General features: G+C 35.7%; 1 protein-coding gene across 3 annotated transcripts in view; it reads left to right on the top strand.

The window, feature by feature from the left end:
- The window catches only part of PRKAA2 (protein kinase AMP-activated catalytic subunit alpha 2), a 58,202-nt gene extending 34,303 nt beyond the window's left edge, over positions 1-23,899 (top strand). Inside the window, exons 4-9 of one of the 3 annotated variants that reach the window (XM_074376400.1) lie at positions 5-149; positions 1,387-1,474; positions 2,892-3,116; positions 12,787-13,291; positions 14,873-14,999; positions 16,252-23,899. In XM_074376400.1, the coding sequence (XP_074232501.1) occupies positions 5-149; positions 1,387-1,474; positions 2,892-3,116; positions 12,787-13,291; positions 14,873-14,999; positions 16,252-16,490 (1,329 nt within the window). In that variant the 3' untranslated portion in view covers positions 16,491-23,899. Of the gene's footprint in view, positions 1-4; positions 150-1,386; positions 1,475-1,729; positions 1,759-2,891; positions 3,117-12,786; positions 13,292-14,872; positions 15,000-16,251 lie in introns of those variants that run through there. The other 2 variants (XM_045519095.2, XM_074376401.1) reach the window with 2 other exon arrangements.
- The last annotated feature ends 1,115 nt before the right edge of the window (positions 23,900-25,014 follow it).

Raw genomic sequence — 25,014 nt, 5'->3', positions numbered from 1 at the left:
ATAGGTTGAAGAGGTGGAAGCCAGGCGGCTCTTTCAGCAGATTCTGTCTGCCGTGGACTACTGCCACAGGCATATGGTCGTTCACCGAGACCTGAAACCAGAGAACGTGCTGTTGGATGCACAGATGAATGCCAAGATAGCTGATTTCGGTGTGTAACTCCAGGGCTGTTTAGCAGTGTCCTAGCTGCCTTTTCAAGTATGTCAGTCACAAGTGTTAAAGAACTCAGAACTGTCCATTTCAACAATGTAAATCCTATCCTGTGAAAAGGGGTTAGTTGCACAGTCTTCATACCAGCTTGCTCTGTTCATTTAAGCCACTTTTTAAAAATGCGGGTGCTTCTAGAGAAGTCAGAGGGCTTGTGTCAAGGTAAATCCATTCAGTCTGCATTGCCTCCTGAAGAAACAAAGCTTAACTGTTTTTTGTGGGGGCCACAAACTCCTTTGAAAATCTAATGAAAATATGGACACTTTTCTTGATAAATGCACTTAAATAGAGGTACATGAAAATTAGCTTGCAGTTTTGGAGCATTGTGGTCCTTCTGAATTGATTGAGGGGGAATGTTAATGGATTGCCCAGTGACATATAACAACTTCAGAAAGAAGAGGAGTTTTTGTCAGGGGTAAGAGAAAAGGGTAAAATGTAATTTTTATGCACCAGACGCTTTCTGGGATAAACATACCTGGACAGGGTGCCATAGTAGGGTGTTGGGAAAGGGATTAGGAAGTGGGAGATTTGTGAAGAGATGAAATAGTGCCAGAGTTTAGCGTTGCTTATTTAAAATTTTTGTCTGTGCCTTGTCTTTAAACTAAAATCCAGGAAATTAGTTTTCCTATTTCTCTTCCTCCTCTAAATCATAAAACTCATTTAGTACTAGAGTTCAACTAGATTTTTGGTTCAATAGCATGTTTTTCTATGTTGAACTAAAGCTTTCCAAATTAAAAATTTTTGGAACATGATCTTTATAAATTGGAGCCTATCTGATTACTACCTAGAGATTTTTTAAAAAGGCCTTTGAAAGCAGAGTATGAAAACGTAATAGTAGTCTCTATTTTCTTTTACCTGCAGAGGTGGGTAAATTATATTTTGATGCTTTTATGTTTGGAAAAGTTTATATAATTTAGAATAGCCTCATATTTGTCGAGTGAATCAACATTCTTACTTAGAAAAGGAATTTAATTTCAGTCGTATGTGTGATGTGCTTTAGATTTTTTGTCATGGTATAAGCACTGTGAAATGGTCTCTTTCTAGTGTAACAAATTCTTTCCACTGCTTTTTAAAATAATTAAATGTGAGGCATTACAGACTTGACGTCTTTCCTTTGTGCTTTATCTATATTTACTTTTGAACATACCTAGCACCAGGTAAGCATTTACTCCTATTTTCAGGATTATCTAATATGATGTCAGATGGTGAATTTCTGCGAACTAGTTGTGGATCTCCAAATTATGCAGCACCTGAAGTCATCTCGGGCAGGTAATAATGCATCAGTGAAGAGTAAGCATTTTGTAACGTTTTGTTCATTCTGATAATATTTAGCTGTAATATATTGTCTTTAAAGAGAAGACATAATAGAAACATTGTCCCTTTATTTTTCTATTGTTTGAGAGAATAGTTATATTAAACAATTTTTAAAACATTTAATTTAGATTCTGTTATGAATGTATTTGCGTTTTTCCGTTAAAAATTGAAACAAATCTTGATTTTTTTTTTTCATTTTAGAAATTGCAATGAAGAGAGAAAGCAATGGCTCTATTTAAGTTAGTGTCATCATTTACTTATTAGACAAATTCCTTTAATGATACTTTATATATTCTTTTATAAAGTATAGATTATTATTTTTATATTTTATCTTTTGAAGAATGAGGTTTTTGGGGACAATATTGTCATTTCATGAAATTAAACCGTACACGAGGAGACAATTATTCAACTAACTTAATGTTTATCCAGGTAAATGTATTCATGGCACATTTGTTACATGTTTATACAGGTTGCAGTGGTAAACTCAAGTCTTTTACAGTGACCAATGTCTGATTTTAAAAGTTAACAGAATTCTGTGAGGGAAAATATAGAAAAAGTATTAATGCAGTTATAGGAGTTTGCACTATACTGCAAAGGATGTTAATGATGGACAGCAATTTTTATTGAACGGGATTTGTAATTTTGTCATTGGAATTGTTGAAATTTACTTTGTTACCTCAGACTTAGGTTTGAGCTTGGTAATGTGCTATCAGAGGAATTTTAATACTATAGAGAAGTGAGAGAAAAAAGGAATAACATCCTAGGCATAGATTTTCTGGGTAAAAGTAGTCTTAGTTCCACAAGCTACCAAGTGATTAGAATGAAAGTAGTGTGTACCCAGGATAATGTGATACAGCATAAATGCTGTCGAAGAGATTGGCGTAGGACTAGGCAGGTACGTTACTATTTCACATACTCTCTAAAGTAGGTTTGTCAGGCATAAACATTCTATTGTATATGCATTTTCTTTTCTTGTGATAGCTTTATTGTAAAAAGATTTAGCCTATACACTATATAGTGTTGCTTTTTTTCAAGCTTATGGTCATCTACTTTGATGTTTCTATCAAAAATCAACCGTAGAAAGTTTTCTATTTTTTATAAAGTCAATTAGTGAATTCAGTTAAATTAGTTTGTGTCAAATAAATAAAAATACTATTTTCTCTTGGAAAATTTGAATAATTGATCAGACCAATTCTTTCTGGGAAACAGCCCTTGAATTTTGGGGAGTGGCCATGGACTTCATTAAAGACTTTGGAAAGCAATATAGATGGAGTCTGTACTGTGGACACAGGTACATACAAAAGCAGAGTAGATATATATGAGAAAAAGTGACACCTGCATTTCAGGTTTGTGTTGTCGTCATTCCCCCTAGATTGTACGCAGGCCCTGAAGTTGATATCTGGAGCTGTGGGGTTATTCTGTACGCGCTTCTCTGTGGCACCCTCCCATTTGATGATGAGCACGTACCTACGTTATTTAAGAAGATCCGAGGGGGTGTTTTTTATATCCCAGAATATCTCAACCGTTCCGTTGCCACTCTCCTGATGCATATGCTGCAGGTTGACCCTCTGAAACGAGCAACTATCAAAGACATAAGGTGAGTATTCTTTTTTGTTGCTATTAAGTGCATATTCCAGTATTAATAATACTACCACTAACTGAATGCCTGCTTTATGTTAGGCACTGTAACACTGTATTTTATACGAATTTTACTTTCCTCACTACATAAACCTCATGCTGTCACTCATCCTGTAAATATTTCAGATTGTTTCCCAAACTTTTCAGCTTAGGTAGCAAGCATATAGGGCCCTTGGTCATAAGGCTCTGCTTACTTCTGAAGCCTCATTTCCTGCGCTCACCACCACACCCCTCATACAGGCGCTTCAGCCACAATGGACTTTTCCTTGTTCCTCGAACATAACATACATTTTATGCCTTCATGTCTTTGTTTTATTATTCCCTTTACCTCTGATGCCTTTTCTGCCTTTTTGGATTTGTGCTCACGTATTACCTTCCTTGTGAAATCACTTCTGACTCCTGGTCAGTGTTAGTTGCTTCCACTTCTGTGGTTTCCGCAGTTGTTCATGCTTTTCTTCTTTCGTTGTCATTTTGTATCTGGCTGTTTTCAGTGTGTCTCTCTCCTCTCTTCAATTGCAGCTACATAAGGGTAGGGAGTATCTCATCATCTTTGTCTATGTTGTGCTAGAATACTGGCCTAGGAATACAGCATGCACCCAGAAAGTATTGAATAAGCTTCAAGTGGCAAAACAGGGTGAGATTTATGCATCGTACATATGGTCGATGAAATAAAGCATGAAAAATTTTGCTAAGACCTTGAATCCAAAATTAGCTGCTTGTGGGTTTGCTGTGAAGAATTTCTTGTTATGTGAGAAACTTTGGAAAGTGCAGTTGCTGGCGTTACTGTGAATATGACCTTTATATAGCACACAAGTCAGGGTGATTCATTGCCTTCTGCTTTTTACTTATCAGTCATGTTTCTTAGAGGGTTTTTTGTTCTTATCTAACATTTCATCAGGTATTTATTTGCAAACACATTCCTTTGACATTTTCCCAGAATACTTCGCCTTTTCTTCATAAGCCAGATGTGACTGTTGGGGTGTTGAAATGATGTGTTTGTGTGACTGCTGCAGAACTCTTGCAAACAAGGATTGATTCCTTTTGCATTCGTGTACTGTTTTCTTCCCCCAACCTCTTAATATTCCAGACCTCATACATAAAAATATAAAATTGTGAATTAGCACCAGATTTAGTTTTGCAAGTGAGTTTAGCAGGAAAAAAACTCTTTTGTGTTCCTGGTTCTTTAGAATAAATAGTTCACTTACTTGGCTTTTGCTTAAAAAATTTAATTTGCTAATATATATACTTGCACCTGTTTGTAGCAGCAGGTACATTTAGAATAGGGAAAGTACTGTTTCTGTTATTTTAAAACAGTTGTTTTATATTTACAGACTTTGGAAGAAAAATGTAAATAAAAATCTCCTAGGATGAGTTAATTTGCACATATGTAGATAGTGTAAAATGGTGGCATTCATCTCTGTACTTAAATTAACTTGAATCTATAATAGTTTTCCTCGTTTTAAAATTTATTTATATCCTGTTTTTTTCAAGTTTGGGAATTCTTTATTCAACAAAATATGGTTCAGCAGAGAGAGTTACTAATTATTGAACCATTATTATGTAACAGGCATTTTGCTAGACATGACATATTTCATTGCATTGATTCTTAATAGGTAGCTATTATTATTTTCATTTTACAAACAATGAAACTGAAGCTTACAAAGGTTATGTTTTGATTTAGGTATATATTTGTCCCTATTAAATTTTAAGTTCTTTTAAGCTAGGGACCAAGTATTAGTATGTGCTAGGCATTGTGCATTTGATATGAATTAAGTCTTAAGTAAATCTGTATTTGTTGAAAGTGCCCAGCTAATAAAGGGCAGAAGTAGGGCTCAGAAATTGCCTGTATTCAAACCTGTACTGCTTCCATTACTCTGAATTGCCATACCAGTTCTGTGACACCTGTCCTTTCTCTTATGTACCAGGATGTGTTATATTTCTGTTATGCTACCACATTCTGTCTTATAGTTACAGGCATACCTAGTTTTACTGCACTTTGCTTTATTACGCTGTGTAGATACTGCATTTTTGTTTTTAATTGAAGTATAGTCAGTTATAATGTGTCAGTTTCTGGTATATAGCATAATGTCCTAGTCATGCAGATATATATATATATATATAATATTTATTTTCATATTCTTTTTTCATTAAAGGTTATTACAAGATGTTGAATATAGTTCCTTGTGCTATACAGAAGAAATTTGTTATTTTTATCTTTTTTTATATATGATGGTTAACATTTGCAAATTTCAAACTCCCAAATTTATCCCTTCCTACCTGCTTTCCCCGGTAACCATAGATTGTTCACTATATCTGCAAAACATAGATTGTTTTGTAGATTTTTTTTTCTCTTATGAGAAATGGACTCCATGTCAAAGAAGTTCTATATGGGGTGCTGACAAAGTAGAGTCTGTTTATTAAATAGATGTCTGAATCCATGAGGGTGAAGGGTCTAGAATCACACTGCACCAAACAATGGTGAGTGTATGGAGGAAACAGGCCACAAGACAGGCATTTGGCAGTTGCTCATCAATCCCCCAACTTGCAAAACCCTTTTGTATTAGTCATTCAGTTTCCAGGAGTTCATCATGAAGTCGACAAGGATGGGTTCAAAACACAGACTGAACTATACCATTATCAGGACAGTCATTAATATCCTTTGTTTTTAGATTCCACATATGAGTGATAATCATTTGCTATTTTTCTTTCTCTTTCTGGCTTACTTCACTTAGAAGGACAATCTCCAGGTCCATCCATGTTGCTGCAAATGACATTATTTTATTTTTTTTATGGCTGAGTAATATTCCATTGTATAAATACACCACAATTTCTTTATCTAGTCATCTGTTGATGGACATTTAGGTTGCTTCCATGTCTTGACTATTGTATATAGTGCTGCTATGAACATTGGGGTACATGTATCTTTTCAAATTAGAGTTCCCTCTGGATATATACCCAGATGTGGGATTGCTGGATCATATGGTAAGTCTAATTTTAGTCTTTTGAGGAATCAATACTGTTTTCCATAATGGTTGCACCAAACTACACTCCCACTAGCACTGTTCCCTTTTCTCCACACCCTCTCCAGCATTTATCATTTGTGGACTTTTGAATGATGGCCATTCTGACTGGTGTGAGGTGATACCTTATTGTAGTTTTGATTTGCCTTTCTCTGTTAATTAGTGATATTGAGCAGCTTTTCATGTGCCTATTGGCCATTTGTATGTCTCCACTGGAGAATTGTTTGTTTAGGTCTTCTGCCCATGTTTGGATTGGGTTGTTTGGCTTTTTGTTATTAAGTTGTATGAGCTTTTTATATATTCTGGAAATTAAACCTTTGTCAGTCTCATCATTTGCAAATATTTTCTCCCATTCTGTAGGTTGTCTTTTTGTTTTCCTTGTGGTTTCCTTTGCTGTGCAAAAGCTTATAAGTTTAATTAGGTCCCATTTATTTATTTTTGCTTTTATTTCTATTACCTGGGTAGACTTCCCTAGGAGAACACTGCTAAGATTTATGTCAGAGAATGTTTTGCCTATATTTTCTTCTAGGAGCTTTATACTGTTTTGTTTTATATTTAAATCTTTAAAAATTAAAAAAAAATTTTAATAGACTTTATTCTTTTAGAGCAGTTTCAGGTTCACAACAGAACTGAGCAGAAAATACAGAATTCGCACATAGCCCTTCCCACCCATACTATATACTCCCCTACCTTCAACATCCCTTGTCAGTGTGGCATATTTGTTACAATCAGTGAACCAACATGGGCACATTATTATCAACCAGTCTATAGTTTACATTAGGGTTTACTCTTGATGTTGTACGTTCTGTGGGTTTTGACAAATGCATAATAACATGTAGCCACCACTACATAAAGAATAACTTCATTGCCCTAAAAATCTCTAGTGCACCATCTGTTCATCCCTCCCTCCCTCCCTCTTCCCAAACCCCTGGAAACCATGATCTTTTTATTGTTTCTGTAGCTGTGCCTTTTCCAGAATGTCATTTGGTTGGAATCGTAGTTTGTAACCTTTTCAGACTGGCTTCTTTCATTTAGTAATATGTCTTTTAAGTTTCCTCTGTGTCTTTCATGGCTTGATAAATTTTTTTTTTTTACTGCGCATGTATTTTTAAATTTACATATATGTACTGTTTATTGTTTCTAAGAATGTTTAGAGCTTAAGCTTTTTAAACTTACATAGTTATCAAAGGAATAAAGCCAAGCACAAAATAAGAATTAACTCAAAAAGATACCACCCTGCTATTAACAGGAACATTATTTATAATTGCCAAGATATGGAAGCATCCTAAGTGCACATCAATAGTTGAATAGATAATGGAGATGCATTACATATGTGTGTGTGTGTGTGTGTGTGTGTGTGTATGTATATGTATGTATGTAATGGAATACAGCTCACCCATAAAAAAGGATATTTTATCATTTGTAGCCCTTCATTCACTTGTTTGTTTGTTTAAATAATGTCTTGTTTTATATTTAAGTCTTTAAGCCATTTTGAGTCTAGTTTTGTGTATGGTATGAGGGAGTGTTCTAACTTCATTGATATACTTGCTGCTGTCCAGTTTTCCCAACACCACTTGCTGAAGAGACTGTCTTTTCTCCATTGTATGTTCTTGCCTCCCTTGTCGAAGATTGCATTTCTTTATAAATTGAAGGTATGTGGCAACCCAGTGTTGTCAGATGATGGTTAGTATTTTTTAGCAATGTTTTTAATTAAGGTATGTGCATTGTTTTTTTAGACATAATGCTATTGTACACTTAATAGAATACAGGATACTATAAACAGTATATGCACTCAGAAACCAAAAAATTGGTGACTTGCTTTATTGCAGTATTCACTTTATTGTAGTGATCTGAAACCAAACCCACAATATCTCCAAGGTGTGCCTGTATTTCTGTACAGATTTTATTTTTCTTTTAAGATGGTAAACTGTTGGAGATTAGAAAATGTATCGCAGTATTTATTCATTCTTTTAATCGTTTTTGCTCTTATTTCTTAACAATTGTTTATTTAACATCTAATCTGTGCAAGATCCTATACTAGTTGCTGGGAATATATTGGTAGGCAAGACAGATGTCTTCATGAAAATCACATCTTTAAGTACCATAAGCTTAGTATGACTATTAACGTTATTGTGGTTACAAAAGAAGGGTCTGAATTTCAACTGTCTAATTACAAATTCCGATTCTTCTGTTCACTGGTTATTGGCATATTGCTGTCCTTTTTGTGCTTTAGTTACATCATATGGAGTGGACTTGCTTGGAGGATAGCCTTAGGTTGAACCATATGAATTTATTATTCCTGTAGGTTTAAAAACAGTTGAATATTAGAAACTGTATGTGTTCATCCTAATATAATTAAATATTTCAGGACAATGTCCATCACACAATATTAGCTATCAATTTTACTTTAAAGTGACTATGTAAGGACCTTTTAGCTGCACTTGAAGTTTGTACACATTGTGACGTTTCTAAAATTTGATTAATAGTCATTATAACTCATTTAGTCTTAAGTCATGTATCAAAATTACGTGCTAGGTAGTAGTGACAGAAAGACATAATTTCTGGTGGTTGTGTAGTAACCCGTATGAAATGAAATGATTTTGTCTCAGGTGAACCTTCAGAAACATCCCAGTTACTGCTTACCTTGGTAGAGTTAATTCAGGAATTGACTCTTGAAAATCAAAAGCTAGAAGTATGACTGTTTAATTGGCAGTGTTCTTATTATTATAAAGAATTGCGGTTCTTTTTCTAAATTAATTAGAAATGAAAATTTAGATTATTTCTCTTTATTGTTTTTTAAACACTGATTTTACTGATATAATTCACATACCATAAATTTGCTCTTTTAAGTTGTATGATTCAGTGGTTTTTAGTATTTTCGCAAAGTTGTACAATTGTCACCACTGTCTAATTCCAGAATGTTGTTGTCGTCATCCCCAAAGGAAACTCTGTAGCCATCTCCCTGTCCTTGCAGCACCTGGCCACCACTGATCTACTCTCTGTGTTTTTGAGTTTGCTTATTCTGGACATTTCATTTAAGTGGGACCATACAGCATGGGGCCTTTTGAGTCTGGCTTCTTTCATGTAGCATGATGTTTTTGAGTTCTCTCATGGTGTAGCATGTATCAGTACTTTATTACTTTTTTGGTTGAAAACTACTCCATCATTTAGATATACTGCATTTTATTTATCCACTCATCGCTCACTGGATATTTGAGTTGTTTCCACTTTTTGGCTTTTATGAATAATGTTGCCATGAACATTCATGTGTAAGTTTTTATATGGTCATATGTTTTTATTTCTCTTGGGTAAATGCCTATGGTTTGTAATTGTTGTTGCTTTTGTTTGCTTGTTTAGTGATTTTACTGAAGTAATTCCATGAAGTCTATATTCTTTGTCATGGGTGGCCACTGAAGTCTCTGCTTGCTTAGCTTAATGGTCAGGTAATTTATTAGACAAGAGTTTTCCTTAAATGCCTTGATTTAATAAGTCTCCCAGCCTTTGCTGAGGGACTCTGTGCATGTTGGGCTGTCTTCAGTGCTCTCATGAGAAGTTTGTACCCCTACATTAGTCTTCACTTCCTGCTAGCACAGAGCCTCAAAGTTAGCCAGTGATGAAAAATAAGGACCTTTCTTGGGTATGCACATAGCCCTACATTTGTGACTCCTAAGATTATATCAGAGTATTTTAAGGACTCTTGCGGAACTCTTATTCCCTAAATTTTCCTTCTAAGTTTTTTTTTGACCAGTTTCTTGTTTGCTCCAACTCTTACTGCTGCCTTAGGCAGCTGGGATGTTAGAGAGTTTCCATTGATTGCTTTTGACAATGCTGAGTGAAAGGCTGTTTGCAGTGAGGCAGCTTTGAGTCAGGTCAGATGAAGGCACTGCTTGAGAGTAGAGGTTTCCAGAGAGCTACCAGCTATGTCAAATAATGACAGTTCTGCGGGATAGGGCTTTTGGAGAACTCTGAACCTGTTCTGCTCCTCGTTCCCCACCCCCCAGTTGTTGCTAGGTGCTGGTTTTCTGAACTTCCATGATTGTGAGGCTGTTGGTTTTCAAAGTTACTGTAAAAATGTGGAAAGGGAGATGGATATAAGGTAACGTAAAATCTTGCTGTTCTTACTGAGATTCAGCCATTATTTTTAAACAAACACTTCTCAGATTGTTACAATCTTTTGGTTAATTTCCAGAGTTCTGAAAAAGTTGATTTTTGTCAGTTTTTGCTAGTAATTTTTGCTAATAGCAAAACAATTTTTGCTTTTATGAAGAGTGAATTTTTGGAGTTCATTCAAAAGTGCTCATCTTCCCTGTTTGTCACTGATATTTCAAAATGTTAGATATGTATTTATTTTATTTATTATTTATTTATTTTCTTTCTCTATTTTCTTCTATTATTTCTTTTGAAAAAATTAATATTTATGAGTCATTTTTATTGCTAAACATTTATTTAGGCACTTATTATTATGATATAGCAGTTAAACAAATTAATGAATTAATTTTTGACTTCACTGGCTATTCATCATTTATTCTGCATTTATTGAGCATTTACTCTGTACTGAGTACTGGAATGCAGCTGAATAAGGCATGGTCCCTTATTGTTTTCAAAGAGCTTCCAGTTTAGTGGGGAAGATTAAGAAAAAAATCTGTAACAACCCTAAGAAAGTATGAATGTTATAGTAGAATCATCTACTAGGAGCCATAGAAGTTTCATCTCTATATGTATCCTCGAGGACTGGCACACCATTTCTTGCTTGGACTCTTGAGCTAGCATCATCATCATCTTTATTATTTTTATCTTTTTGATTCAGTTTCTTTATCACAAGCAAAATATTTACAGAACACAAATTAGATCATGTCACCTGTCTCTTTAAAATCTTTCAGTTATTTTCATCACTCACAGATTCAAATTCCCAACCTTTTTTTTTTTTAACAGCCTACAATTCAGAAATATCTGATATCATTTGCCACTCTAACTCGTAATTCAGTATACTTTCATGATAGTGGCCTCAGTTCAGTTTCTTGAACACAGCAAAACTTTTTCTTGTCTCAAAGTCTTTACATATATTATTTCTTTTGCTGGGATTACATGTTCCCCAACTCTGCTTAGCTGACTTCTAACCATTCAGGTATCTGCTTAAATATTACTGAGAGTGTTTTTCCTAATCACCTTCCTCCTATTCTGAATTATATACTTTTATTTTACCCTGTGTTTTTCACTCATAGCCTTTATCACAGAATTTTTGTATTTGTATATTTGCAACTATATATTTATTTTTGAGAGTATTTGTTTAATTTGTGTTCAGCTAGAATATAGTCTCTGTGAGGAGAGTGTGCCTTTTTGCCATTGTTTGTCCTTAGTAAATATTTATGATGAATTAATCAGTCAATAGTAGGTGTTCAGGTATAATGTATACTGATCTGAGTTTAGCTTAGGAGTGCCCAGTTTACCATGTGGCAATGCTTACACGGTCTTGAAGGAATAGTACATGTTAGTTAAATGAAAGGGGATGGAATATTCTAGGGTGGCAATAGTAACATCATGTGCAAAGGCCCAGAAGTGTGAGAAAATAGAATTTAGGGGACTAGTTCTCAAACATTTTGGTTTGAGTACCCCTTTACAGTCTTAAAATTCCTCGATTCCAAAGAGATGTGTGTGTGTGTGTTAATGGAGGTTATATTTCTCAATGTTTAATTCACTTAATAGCAGACCTACTGCACGTTAATCTGAATAATATTGTCTCTTATGAAAAATAACTTTATTTTCCAAAACAAGAAAGTATGGTGACAAGAGTGCCATTATTTTACATTTTTCAGTGTAAGTGTTTGCCTTAATCAAAGACAACTGCTAGGTTCTCATCTCTACTTCATTTATCTATTCCATTATGTTGTATTAGTTGAAGTGTAGGAAGAATATCTGATCTCAGATAAGTGGTTGGAAATGGGAAGAACATTTTCATAGCCTTTCAGATGGTGGCAGATGTTATTCTTTGATGTTAAACCAGAGCTTAACATGTTAGTTGCAGTTTCAAATCAGAAAACTTAATCAATGAACTTTTGTACTTTATTACATTAAAATTCACTGGTCTGTTTTGCATTTTGGGTGAATTTTTTACTCATGTGTGATTCTAGTAACATCATGCATTGGTCATTTGGAAAATACTGGGTTATTGAGGTAGACTGATTTTTCAAATGGTGACATATTTCATTACATAATATCAAATAATATTCGTTATCATCTTCACTATAAAGTTAGAAGAGTTTTCTAAGTAATGGGGAGCTGTCGAACTCATGGAGACAAATTATACAGAATTCTAACATTTTGCTTGAAAGCTTGAATTTTATCATTGACAATAAATACTGCCAGTTGTTTTCTTTGAAATGACAGGCTCATTTTGTTTATTTTTGAGAAAATGTCAGCCAAATACCCAAGTCTAAATAACCATAGTTATGCAAGAGCAGGGGCTAACTAGCTTACCCAGGGTCACAGAGCTAGTAAGTGGCTAGAGACGAGGTCTTTCTGATTCTGTTATATTGTGTTAGCCCGTGTCTGAATTATTTGGGACTTGCCAAAGCATGTTCTTACAATAGTGTATTGTGGTATTTTTCCTAGAGAGCATGAATGGTTTAAACAAGATTTGCCCAATTACTTATTTCCTGAAGACCCCTCCTATGATGCTAACGTCATTGATGATGAGGCTGTGAAAGAAGTGTGTGAAAAATTTGAGTGTACAGAATCAGAAGTAATGAACAGTTTATATAGTGGTGACCCTCAAGACCAGCTTGCAGTGGCCTATCATCTTATCATTGACAATCGGAGAATAATGAACCAAGCCAGTGAGTTCTACCTCGCCTCTAGTCCCCCAACTGGTTCTTTTATGGATGATAGTGCCATGCATATTCCCCCAGGCCTGAAACCTCATCCAGAAAGGATGCCACCTCTTATAGCAGACAGCCCTAAAGCAAGATGCCCACTGGATGCGCTGAATACAACTAAGCCCAAATCATTAGCTGTGAAGAAAGCCAAGTGGCATCTGGGAATCCGAAGTCAAAGCAAACCATATGACATTATGGCTGAAGTTTATCGAGCTATGAAGCAGCTGGATTTTGAATGGAAGGTAGGAAATTGTAGTATATGAATATCATTTGTAAAAGCCAGTTTTTTGTGTTTTTGATTTTTTTTTTTGGTGGAGGGGAGGTAATTAGGTAGGTTTGTTTGCTTCTTTGTTTAATGGAGGTACTGGGGATTGAACCCAGGACCTTGTGCATGCTAAGCATGTACTCTACCACTGAGCTGTACCCTCCCCCTTGTAGAAGCCTTTTTTGAATAGTAGGCTGTTCTGTGCTGCTGAGTTGAGTAGTAAGGTCAATTTAAAAAGTTGTTTTAGATTTAGATATGAATTTAATGGTGTCGATGCTTCTGGCTGATAAACCTCATTCTTTCCAAATACCATGTGCATTCAAAACAAAATAAACAAATTTCTGTAAGGATGAAGAACTGTTAATGTTCAGGACTTCGTATTTTTGAATTATAGAATAGCATTCTTGGCCGGGAAACGAGGTTTGAATCAACTTGAAATCACTTGAGAATATAGTCTACCTGTTTCAGCATATATCATAACAGTAAAAAGTCATGTGTCTTCAAAGATAGTATGTTTTTACTTTTCTCACTCTCTTTCTAAGAGAGATTTCTTTTGTTTCCTTTTTGCCAGTAGCTGTAGCGGCAAGGGGTTAATACAAATTAGACCGTCAGGACATATTTATTCAGTCAACAAAGACTTTTCTGTAAGTTGAGAAAATCTCTCTTATTTGGCTAGTGCTTTTGGTCCTTAGTAACGCTATATTCTTCTACTCTCAGCCCACATTTTACTTTTTTTTTATTAGTGGTCAGCTTCATTTCAGTTCTATTTGGGTATATGTGGGGGAAAAAGCAATTTTTCATTTTCAGGTATCTTTTACTCTTGTTCCTTTCTTGAGGACTACATACGTGTTTTTAAAGGAAGAAGGAAACTTTGAAACGTGCCATGTAAATATTCATTTGACATGTTTTCATTTCATTATTTGTACATGGAATGAATAAACAAAATAATATTTCCTTAAAACCATTTAAAAAATAGATCTCCCTTTTCTGAAGCAGTTTTATTTAGTTAGTTAAAAAAGAGAAGTTAATAAATTCATTACTGAAAAAATTTTGGAACTAATTTAATAAGATATTTTGAAAACACAGAATCTTCTTTATCTGAGTTGCAGTTTTATTATCTTCCAAAGGGAAAAAAAATATTCCTTACAAGATTATTATGATACCTGTTACAGTGCCTGATGCAAACCGTTAACATGTTTGTTCTCCTGTATTCCCTCCACTCTTTATTTACAGGTAAAGGTATTCAAGTTGAGACTGGACAATCAAAATTATTCTTGATAGTTTAGAGTTGAGGCTTATCTAAGATGAAGGCTAGACTCTATATAATCTCTGAATTCTCTTTAAATTTTAATTGTTGTACATAGTACTGTTAGTAGGATTTGAATAAATACTAACCTACTATGTAATGTAAAAAAAAAAAAGATCATTCAGGAATTCCTTCTCTACCCCACCTCTGTCAGTTATTTGTTTGATATTATTCTTTACAATAAGAATAAGGGAGATATTTTATAATTTATCATTTTTAATATTTTTCCTTAAAGAAGATTTTTCATTTTAGGTAGTAAATGCATACCATCTACGTGTAAGAAGAAGAAATCCAGTGACTGGCAATTATGTGAAAATGAGCTTACAGCTGTACCTGGTGGACAACAGAAGCTATCTTTTGGACTTTAAAAGCATTGATGGTAAGGAGACCACGCAGGCATGAGCTCTGAGAGGATAGAATTTGGCACTAGTTGACAAGATGTTGAAACCATCTCAGAGACATGGTGGGTAGGTCTTCTGTACTGGTTTTTAAGTAATCTAGGTTTAACTAAAAATGTAAGTGAAACAAAAAGGATTGAAGACATGTGGAAAATCTCTAATCCAGTACTTCTCCGAGAGAAGTGCTTCCTTGGTATGAAAAAGTCATTTGAAGTGTTGTCTGTGAAGCAAAGTAAGGAACAACAGGAAAGCAGTTTTACCTAAAATCAGCTGTGTTGTTAGATTCTTTGTCACATTTCTCCATTCATATTTTATCTGTAAGCGTTGTAATATGCATCTTCCCTGTTCGTCAGCTTCTTTCATCTTGGGTGGCCATGGTGATCAGATTGACTTCTCCTGGGACTTGGGTTGGATTCCAGTGCCCATGGCCATCCAGGAGGCAAAGGAGTCAGGGGAGGTGGTTGTGTCCAAAGACTTAGCGTGTGCCAAGAGTCAAACCTGGCTGAGCAAATGTGCTTATTCCATTCAGAGGCCCAAGTGAGATACAAGCAGAATAAACTACTGCTAGATGGAACCAGAGAAAAACTGAGTTCAGAGTTAGGGAAGTTGTTTTAAACAGCATTTAAACTTTATTCTTGAACTGCCATTAGCAATAGCTGTGTTTATATGGTCCCCAGACCATCTTCATCAAAATTACCCCGTTTTATTAAGATTTATAAGTCTCCCAGACCTAGCAAATTAGAATCTCTGGAGATGGGTCCTGGGAAACTGGGAATGTGCGTTGTAACAGGATTTCCCTTGGCCCCTTCCCCTAGGCAGTTGCAGTGTTCAGTGAAGGGTCAGAACTACTGTGCAATGGTATCTTTTATTTTTATCTTAATGAATTTTTGTTCATCTGCCGCAAGAAAATAACCCTCCGAAGATGTGTTTTCTTCAGATGTAAGGGGTATCAGTTGGATTTCAAGGTTACTGTCGACTACCACGTTGAGACAGATTTAGGGGTCACGTTTTGATTGTGTGGGAGTGCTGGGATCACTTAGTGCTTAGTGTTCTGATTGTGGGAGGGAAGGGCTACTGCCACCCCTGCTCCTGAAACACTGAAACATGACATTTGTTGTTAAGTTGTCCTTGCTCAGATGTTTACCACTTAATATTCTGAATATAATATCTTCATAGGAAGAGTTCAAGCAAATATACCTTTCATATAAATTGCTCTTCTTTGGTCCATTTCAGATGAGGTGGTGGAACAGAGGTCTGGTTCCTCAACACCTCAGCGGTCCTGCTCTGCGGCTGGCTTACACAGACCGAGGTCAAGTTTGGATTCTGTAACTGCAGAGAGCCATTCCCTCTCTGGCTCTCTCACGGGCTCCTTGACGGCAAGCACACTGTCTTCAGTTCCACCCCGCCTGGGCAGTCACACCATGGATTTTTTTGAAATGTGTGCCAGTCTGATCACTACTTTAGCCCGCTGACAACGTTTTCCTAGTTTCTGTCTTTCTGTTACTGCACTGTGAAAATCACATGTATTCTTTAAATTATTGTTATCACATACCCTGCAGTACTGGTTGAGAGACGTGACTATCTCCAGGGGACATTCAGTTGAAACTACTGAAAACAAAAAAGTGTGACATTTTATTTACTGTAGACCTGTAATTCTATTTTGCCTATGATAAATTCACACAGGCAGTCTCTTTAATAGGTGAATATCAATGAAAATTATTGTTAATCTAAAATTGTGGATTCGCTACAGATGATTAATACACCATCTCATTCAGAGGGCCGTTTGGCAACACCTTCTCGCTTTCCTGTTTCATGTAGGTAAATCCAGTTTGCTTCCTAAATTTCAGCAGGCTTTAGGCCGTGTTTATGCATAAGATTAAAAAATAACACAGCCATTAGTAAGGTAGTATTTAAATGTTGAAAGCTTAAGAGCCAGCCCCCTAAATTTCAGAAACCCAAGTTCTTCTAGCAGTTTTTACAAAGATTGCCCCGTGTTCAGCAGAAGGGCTGTGGTCCTGAAACAGGTAACCATGATTTCCAGGTTCCTTAAAAACAGCTGTGGCCAACTAGAGATTTTTATTTTGAGATTTCCCTGAATAACATATTTAAGAGCCTTCAAGGTTTTACTCAGTGCTGGAACATCGGACATTGCAGCAACTTTTGTCTTTTTCATAAACTTAAATCATTTTACAGCTACCTTCAGAAGCTACCGTTTTCAAATTCTTTTTAGCTCTATTTATTTTTGTACTTCACCAAGCTTGATAAAATAGTTAAATGAAACAAAGCAAAATGTCGACAGTCCCTTAAAAGAAACTCTTATCTTTGATCTCTTATTGTGTGTTGTAGTGAGGGGTGGGGGGAGTATGTATGTGTGTCTGTCTGTCTGTCTGTCTGTCTGTGTGTCCCCATCTGTCCGGTTGTATTCCACAATGCTAATTTTTCATCCAGAGTTTGTTTTTGCTGTCACACCCCTCCCTTACCTTCCCTAGTCACCTTTGTCTTTGTCTTTTGTTTGATCCTTAGTGACTAATTGACTTAGCTTTGAAATCTTTTCTCGTTCTCTTTCTTTGCTCTATATCTTGGTTGTTAGCCATCCAATTTGAAAACATTATTCTGGCCCTAAGGGCTTTTGTGTACTTCCAAAGCTTGGTAGGCTGTGACCTTCACTGTTGAACCTGTTAAGGCAAGAAAGCCTTAAACATAAAAAAAAATTCTGTCTTGAATATATGTGTTGTTTACATATATGCATGTATGTATTCACACACCAGTGCTTTTAAAGGAAAACCAAACTTTTTTGTTTGTTTTGCTTTATGCAGGTTTTTTTAAAAAAGGCTTTAAAGCCCCATATACAGCAGGGTAGATAGTAGCCCATTGATTGTATTTTGTTTTAGTAAAAATATTTAATTTTTAAATTATCTAATTTATCTAATTTGTATTTATTTGTTTTGTTTAATATGTTGTAATTAACAATTTCATTCATGGACTTACCCTAGAAAAGGTTAAGCTCTTGAAAACAAAAAGTGACATTGCCTTGACAGGTTTCTCTTTGCCAAAAATAATGTGTTTTCTACCAAGAAGCAAATGAGAATGTTAAACCAAGTTTCTCCTAGGTTTATGGAAGACAAGTATGTCTGTCTTTATTTAAAGAATTTTGAGTCAGGAGTTTGCAGTGTGTCACATCATATTGTTTTGTAGAACTTTTAAAAAATGATGTTACATAACTTTTAAGTCTGACTTCTTAATTTCAAAATACAGGGAGTCCTCGTTTGCCAATTTGGGAAGGAAGGTGGGGTTGCTGTTGAAATGTTAAAAGTTTAACCTTTTGAAAGATTGCCATCTAGTGGCCGCATAGGGTACTTGTGTGATTATTTTTATAGAGATAGGCAGTCCTGCTGCGTTAGTCTCATGTATGTGCAAGATAGATATGGCACAATTTTGGCCTCAACAAACGTCGAAATACCTCTTTTGGGAAAAACAGGGCCACCTTATAATATTTTCCTAGGAATGGGATAACCTTCAAAATGAGGAATTAATCTGATTCTTTATTCCCAGTGACAAAACTCCTAACAGCTCTGAAGTCAGAGAAACAGCAGGAAGGAATCTGGTGGCATTTTAGCTTCTGTAGCCTAGTGAATCAGATACTAGAAACTTATTCAATCAAAATTGCTTTGTATGGATGATTATCATGTTTTTTAAGAGTTAAAAAATTATTTGCTATTTTCTCACTCTTGCCAGCATTTATAAATATCTACATTTTGATAGTTATCTACTGAATTGACGGAGAACTAAGGGTCACAGTTTTGGCTCCTGTATGCTTAAGTTTGTAAAGCACAGCTATTCACTGAATGTAGATGGTGTGGCACATTGGTTTGTAGGGAGAAGATTACAGGAGGCTCAGTCCAGCATAATGGGGGCTAGGACATTTTCACAGGAGGCTTTTGGTTGCTAATAGGCAGGGAGAGGGAAAGTCAGTTGCTGAAGTCCCGTTTCAGTCTAGAAACTGGTCAGTTGTGGATGTGGTATGTGGTGGACAGACCTGGGGCAGGAACAGTTTGTTCCTGTTAAGTTTCTGGAGGAGAGCTTCTATTCTTAGGCTGTAGGTAAGTCTTAGCTATATCATGGAAATGGATTCCATAATGGTTCTGGAATTGCATTTCCCAAACTATATTCTGTGAGATGCTCTGCAGAAAAGGGAATTCAGTGAGCAGGCTTGGAAAATGATACATGTGACTCTCCTGCTTGAGGACAACAAAGGATTTGAGCGGTAGAGACTTTGACCAGTCCTTTTGTGAAAAAAAGAAAGTCATCTGACTTTGTTTAATCCTGCTTTGTCCAAATTAATTTAACTATGGTTTTAAACTCACTATCCTCTGGGACAAAGCACATTTGGCCAATACTATTTTAAGAAAATTATTGTACCAGGTTGCCAAAATTATAGAGTAGTTAAGAATAAAATTAAGATTTCCTTTTCCATTATCAGTTGTTAGAATCTGGTTCAAAATCAGAATAATTTCATTTTAACTTGTAGACAGTCATCTTGAGTGGATGCTGGACGAGTGGAATTTGTATGCCTGCAGTTTGTTTCTTGGCACCTTGATTTTCTTAACCAGGTTATAGTATTTTGGGGGAGCAAAATTTATTCCTTTTTGTGTTGGATGGATAACTGAAAACCTTTAAACAAGATTACTTGTAAAATGGCCTAAGAGACTAGTGATTAATGCTTCCGGTTCTATGGGTAATGAGTCAACGTCACTGATTCTTTAAAAAGTGTAGTCAGTGAACAGTTTCTAAAAACTTTTATATAGGACACCATATTTAGATCTAATTCTTATTATTCTTTAATGTAGGAACAAACAACATCCCAGATTAACTATATTAGGAGGGAGGGAGGCAGACTATTACAAATCTGGGTTTTTGTTTTGATCTACAAACTTTTGAGACACTTTTGTAACCTCTAGAGTTTGCATTCCTCGATACTAGCCAACTCTGAAGAGAATCCAGGGGCCTAAGTTGTTCAGAAGTAACAGTATTCTGGTAGGGAATTGGCTGTATGTAGTACAGGCAGTTCTCCTCTCGGCAAGTAAGCTTCCCTTGACAGTCACGTGCTCCTGGGCTCGCTTTCTCTTATTCCCTAGCCAGTTTGTACTCAGGGAATACAGATTGACTTTTTAGGTGAGGCATAACTGAGAAAATAATCACAGACAGCTGTAACAGGTTTTTTGACTATTTGCATTTTTTGTAAATATACAGTATACTGAGTTAATATAAGCAATGTACCTTTCATTTATAAAATATAAGATCTTGGAATATGCCTACCATAGACACTGCATCTTTGTTCACTGGTTAATAATTTAAATCCTGTTAATGACTGAAATCTTAGTATCTAAATGCTAGACATGTTCACAGTTTTATGTGTTTTTATTTATTTTTAAAGACTTCCACCTTTTCTTTCTGGCATGTCTTTACCTGGTCATTCTGTCACTCTGTGACTTTTTAAATAGGGAGTGCAATTTATTTTAATAATAGTTCTCAGAGACTCGATAATATTCTTGATGAGGGATATGTGCAATCTGTTAAGTCACATCCTGTGTTGGGCCTCATTTTTGTAACCTCTAAAGTGGGAGGGATAGATTAAAAGACCTCTGAGTTACCTTTGAGCTTTAAAGTCTGTCTTCTGCCTTTTCATATGATTTGTGTTAGTGTCCACTTTTTATACTAGTGTGAGTGGTCTGTGTTTGGTGAGCCATTTTGAAGGTATATACTTGAATATTTTTCTAAATACAGCTGCCCCCTGGAATACAAATGGCAAAAATCTTCCAGAAACCAAACATGTTAAGACATCACATGTACTTGCCGCAAAGCAAAAGAGACTCATTTGGAGTGATGGAAGTGTTCCATACATTTTAATAGTGATTTTTAGATCCAGAGACCCTCCGTATCCATTAGCCTATTTAACACGTTACAGTAACCTTGTGAGTCACCATTTTCCAGACGAGAAAGCAGGACCAGAAAGCTCTTCACAAAGCTTTCATGCCGCTCAAGTGTTCAGTGATGACCACTGCGCTTTGTGTGCTCCCTTCCTCTGGGGGGGACAGTGTGAGTCACTGAAATAGCTGAGTAGTTGAGTAGTAAAAACAAACAGATTTATTGCTTTCAGGTCTCAGAGTGACGTAAAGTAGTCTTAACTGAATATATTTTAGTTTTAATTATTTGAACCAGTTGATTGTACTAACTAGATGTAATTATCGTTAAGTATTTATGAGTAGCATATTGATTTATGTGAAGAACTTCTAAGTTACTGAGGGTGCTTAAAAAATACTGAAGAAACTTTAGGAGACGATTCTTCCTTTAATTTTATTTACACGACTCTTACTGCACAGTAGTTTTTAGCACTAGCCCCAACCCCTATCTTATCATAGTTTTTGACTGTTAATCTGAATTAGGCTTATCTAAATTTAATATACAGATTGATAATTTTTCATTTTATATGCATATTAGGTAAGACACTATTTTCATAGAGTATATTTCTATTTGCAGACTACCTAATTATTATTGGCTTGACATGGAGTCTTCCAAATCTTAAAAATATTGGAAATGTAATTTATGTTTGAGCTTTAAAAATTATGTATTATTTTAACAAGTTGCTGGCATCCTGACTAGCCTTTCCTGTGTATAATTATGATGCATTTGATGCCACTGAACGGTAATAACATTAAAGAACAGGACCCACAGTCTAGACTACATTGAGTTTTAATTAAACTTTTTCAGCCATAACCTGATAAGAATCAGGCTGAGTCCAGAAGTTACCAGACTGTGGGCCTGTATTAATTTAGTGAACAAATGTTAATGTTTACTGCCAGCCTTGCGTAGCAGTGCCCGTTTGCGGCCATGACGGTGTGTGTGACTGTTGGTAACTGCTGTTTCCATCGAAAGCAGTTCAGATGCTATGGAAGTAGCTCATGATTATTTGGACAAGCAGGGTAGGTAAATTTAAGTTACATTTTAAAAAGTGCAATTAAGGAAATCCCAGAGTAGAGTGCACTTTCCAGGAAAAAAGTTAAGTATTTGTAGAATGTCCTAGCATGACAACCTTTTTGAACATACATAGGATTTTGACAAGGTTCATACAGTGTGGTTTGTTTTTTTTTAATTTGAGGTTTGCTGGTTTGTGTTGATTTAAAGATTTAAAATTTCAGGGAAGGAATAGGAAAATTCTGGCCAAGGAGAATTGCATGGTTAATTTTTTGCTGCTAATTTAGGCATGTATTTTTCACAGTTAAAAGTCCTTTTTAAGTTTTGTTACAAAGAAAGGCCATTTTCTAGGCATAATGTTTTCCTGAAGTGGAAAAGAGAAACACATCCACTAAAAAAAACAAAAACACCTTATTAATTAATTGTGCCTTCTCAAATTATAGGAATAATAATTAGTCAAAAACTTGTTTGAACTGTATTTTTTTCCTAATTCCTCTCATTTTCCCTTAAATCTGTGCACCACATTGTTTGCTTTTGCTTGTCTTCGGGTTCCTTTGGCCAGACCTCCCCATCATTGTCAGAAGTTGTTCACTAGATGTGTTTTTTATTTCTTTTATGTTGCTTTACTTTTTGAGTAAGTCGCCTTGGTGAAAGTTTGGCTGCCTGTTTTTAAAATGAATGCAGTGAATAGCAGTCTTTTTATTTCAAACCTTTAAAAAGTTTGTGAAGAAAATAAATAATGGAGAGCAAAGAACAAAATCTGATTTGGAATCTGATTCCCAGTTTGGCTGCTGTGGTAGCAGCAAGTCATATTAACCTCATTTAGTTTTTTAATCTACAAAATGTGGATAATAACCTACCTCACAGTTGTGTGTGAGAAACTGTTCGAAGGCCCTTGTTTAAATATAGGGTTTCTCATCGTATTTAATGTAAATCCCTTCCTTTTTTTTTTAATAGGTATCTTTGATACTGATAGGATGAGTATCTTGATTTTAGGTAAGTCTTACGTGGTAAGAATGTAGTGGTAAAATGTTTAAGACCACAGTTTCACAAATTATGGTATTATTCTAAGTGAGTTTTAAAATTTCTTGAAAATATCTAATATTCAAATATCAAATTTGTCTTTTGTTGCAGCAAATATTCAGAAATTTTAAGATGTTGGTTGAAGCTGCCTTAATGTACCAAAATACATCTTTCTCTTAAGACTGTTCACAGAAATCTATTGGTTGTACAGTGTTTTGAGCGTCTGATGTAAAATTGTCCTAGAACTGTGAGCCCTGAGCACAGTAGTATTTTAGCAAGGATGCTTGTGTTCTGTATCATGTGTGCTTAAATATACAGTGACTTTTGATTGCAGCAAACAAAACTGAAAGTTGATAGCCATTAGGTTATGTCCATGACACTCAAGAAAATGTAAGACTGGGTATTAATTGTTCAAGAATTTTCAAGAACATTTTGCATTCATTCTTTCCTAGCCCATCTTTGAAAAAAGAATTCCATAGGCTGATATATTTACCTACTGAAGCATTTGGTAACAGCTATTAAAATAATTTAACTGTTGAAATTGAAATCATTTTTATAACTTGTTTCAGGAAGTTAAAAAAAAAAAAAGAGCAGACTCCTAGTGCTTTTGTGTTTTAATAACCACAGATTCAAATTTCAGTTTTGTTTGTTACATATTTTCTGTGAGTGTTAAATGATCAGTGAGAAGGCTTGTCTTCCAGTAACTATGTGGTAAAGATGTCTTCTTGAATTACATAGCGTTTCAGTTATAGGTTCTCCCTAGTTAATATTTGCACTCTACAAACTCATAGGTAACAAACACAGAAGAGAAAAGCAGCTTGTCTGATTGCTTCTAAGCTTTTTTTTTTCTCACAAAATCAAATTAAAATCTCTGGTTACTTTGAAAGCTGTTTTGTTTCTGTTCAGTCATTAAGTAATATTCCGCATGTCAGTTAATAGTTTGAGGGAAAGCTGCTGTAGTGAAAGGCTGCCTGTGGTTCCTGGAGAGGCCACGCCGTCGTGCACTTTTGTCCCCCTTGTTGTACCCTGCAGTTTCGGACTGTAGCTGTTGTATTAGTGTTCTGTTGCTGCCATACGAAGTTACGACAAACCTAGTGACTTAAACAACACAAAAGTCAGCAGTGGGCTTAGCTGGTTTTTCTGCCCTAAGTTACACAGGCTGAAAACCAAGGCATTGATAGGGCTGGGCTCCGGGGCAGAATCTGTTTTTGAGGCTCATTCAGGTTGATGGGGAATTTAGTTCTGTGCTGCTGTGGGACTGAGGTCCTGTGTCCTTTCTGGCTCTCGGCTAGGGATCATTTACAGCTTCCAGGGACCACCATCATTCCCTGGCCTTGGAAGCCAGTAAGAGGGGGCTCCCGCTTCACATGTCTCCTGCGTCTTGTTCCCTAGATCTCTCTGGCTGACTGACACTTCTGCCTTCCTCTTCTGATCTGAGGACCCATATTTAATAGGGCTCACTTGGATAATCTCCCTGTTTTAAGGTCAGCTGGTTAGCAAACTTAATTTCTTCTGTAAAGTCCCTTTGGCCAAGTCACATATTTACAGGTATTAAAACTCCAGCATATGAAGATCACGGAGGCCAAAATTCTGCTTACTGTAGGATAGGAAGGGAAAGGCCTAGTCGACCTCAGGCTTACAAACAGCATTTTACATTAAAGGCTGCTGAGAATAGAGAACAAGCAACGTACATGTGATCCTGTGTGCTTCTGGTGGTCACCTCCCATGTTTATCTAAAAGCAGCTTTTTGAAAAATTGTATGCCATCTGTCTTTAAAAACACGTCAGGGTCAAGATATGTAAGATTTCAATTAGTTTTATTCAAACTTTGAAGAGAACAGACTTGCTTTTATTAGTGAAAATGTTTTTCCTTTATTTCCTAAATTGCATGGGTGAATTGATGCTTATTGTAGGAAATCTGAGAAGTACAGGAAGTTTGAAGAAGCTGAAAAAATCATCCTAACCCTGTTACCGAGAAACAACCACTTCATAGGCATTTGTC

Source organism: Camelus bactrianus, chromosome 13 (assembly GCF_048773025.1).
Source record: "Camelus bactrianus isolate YW-2024 breed Bactrian camel chromosome 13, ASM4877302v1, whole genome shotgun sequence".
Lineage (NCBI taxonomy): Eukaryota > Metazoa > Chordata > Mammalia > Artiodactyla > Camelidae > Camelus > Camelus bactrianus.
This window is presented reverse-complemented; position numbering and strand designations above follow the sequence as displayed.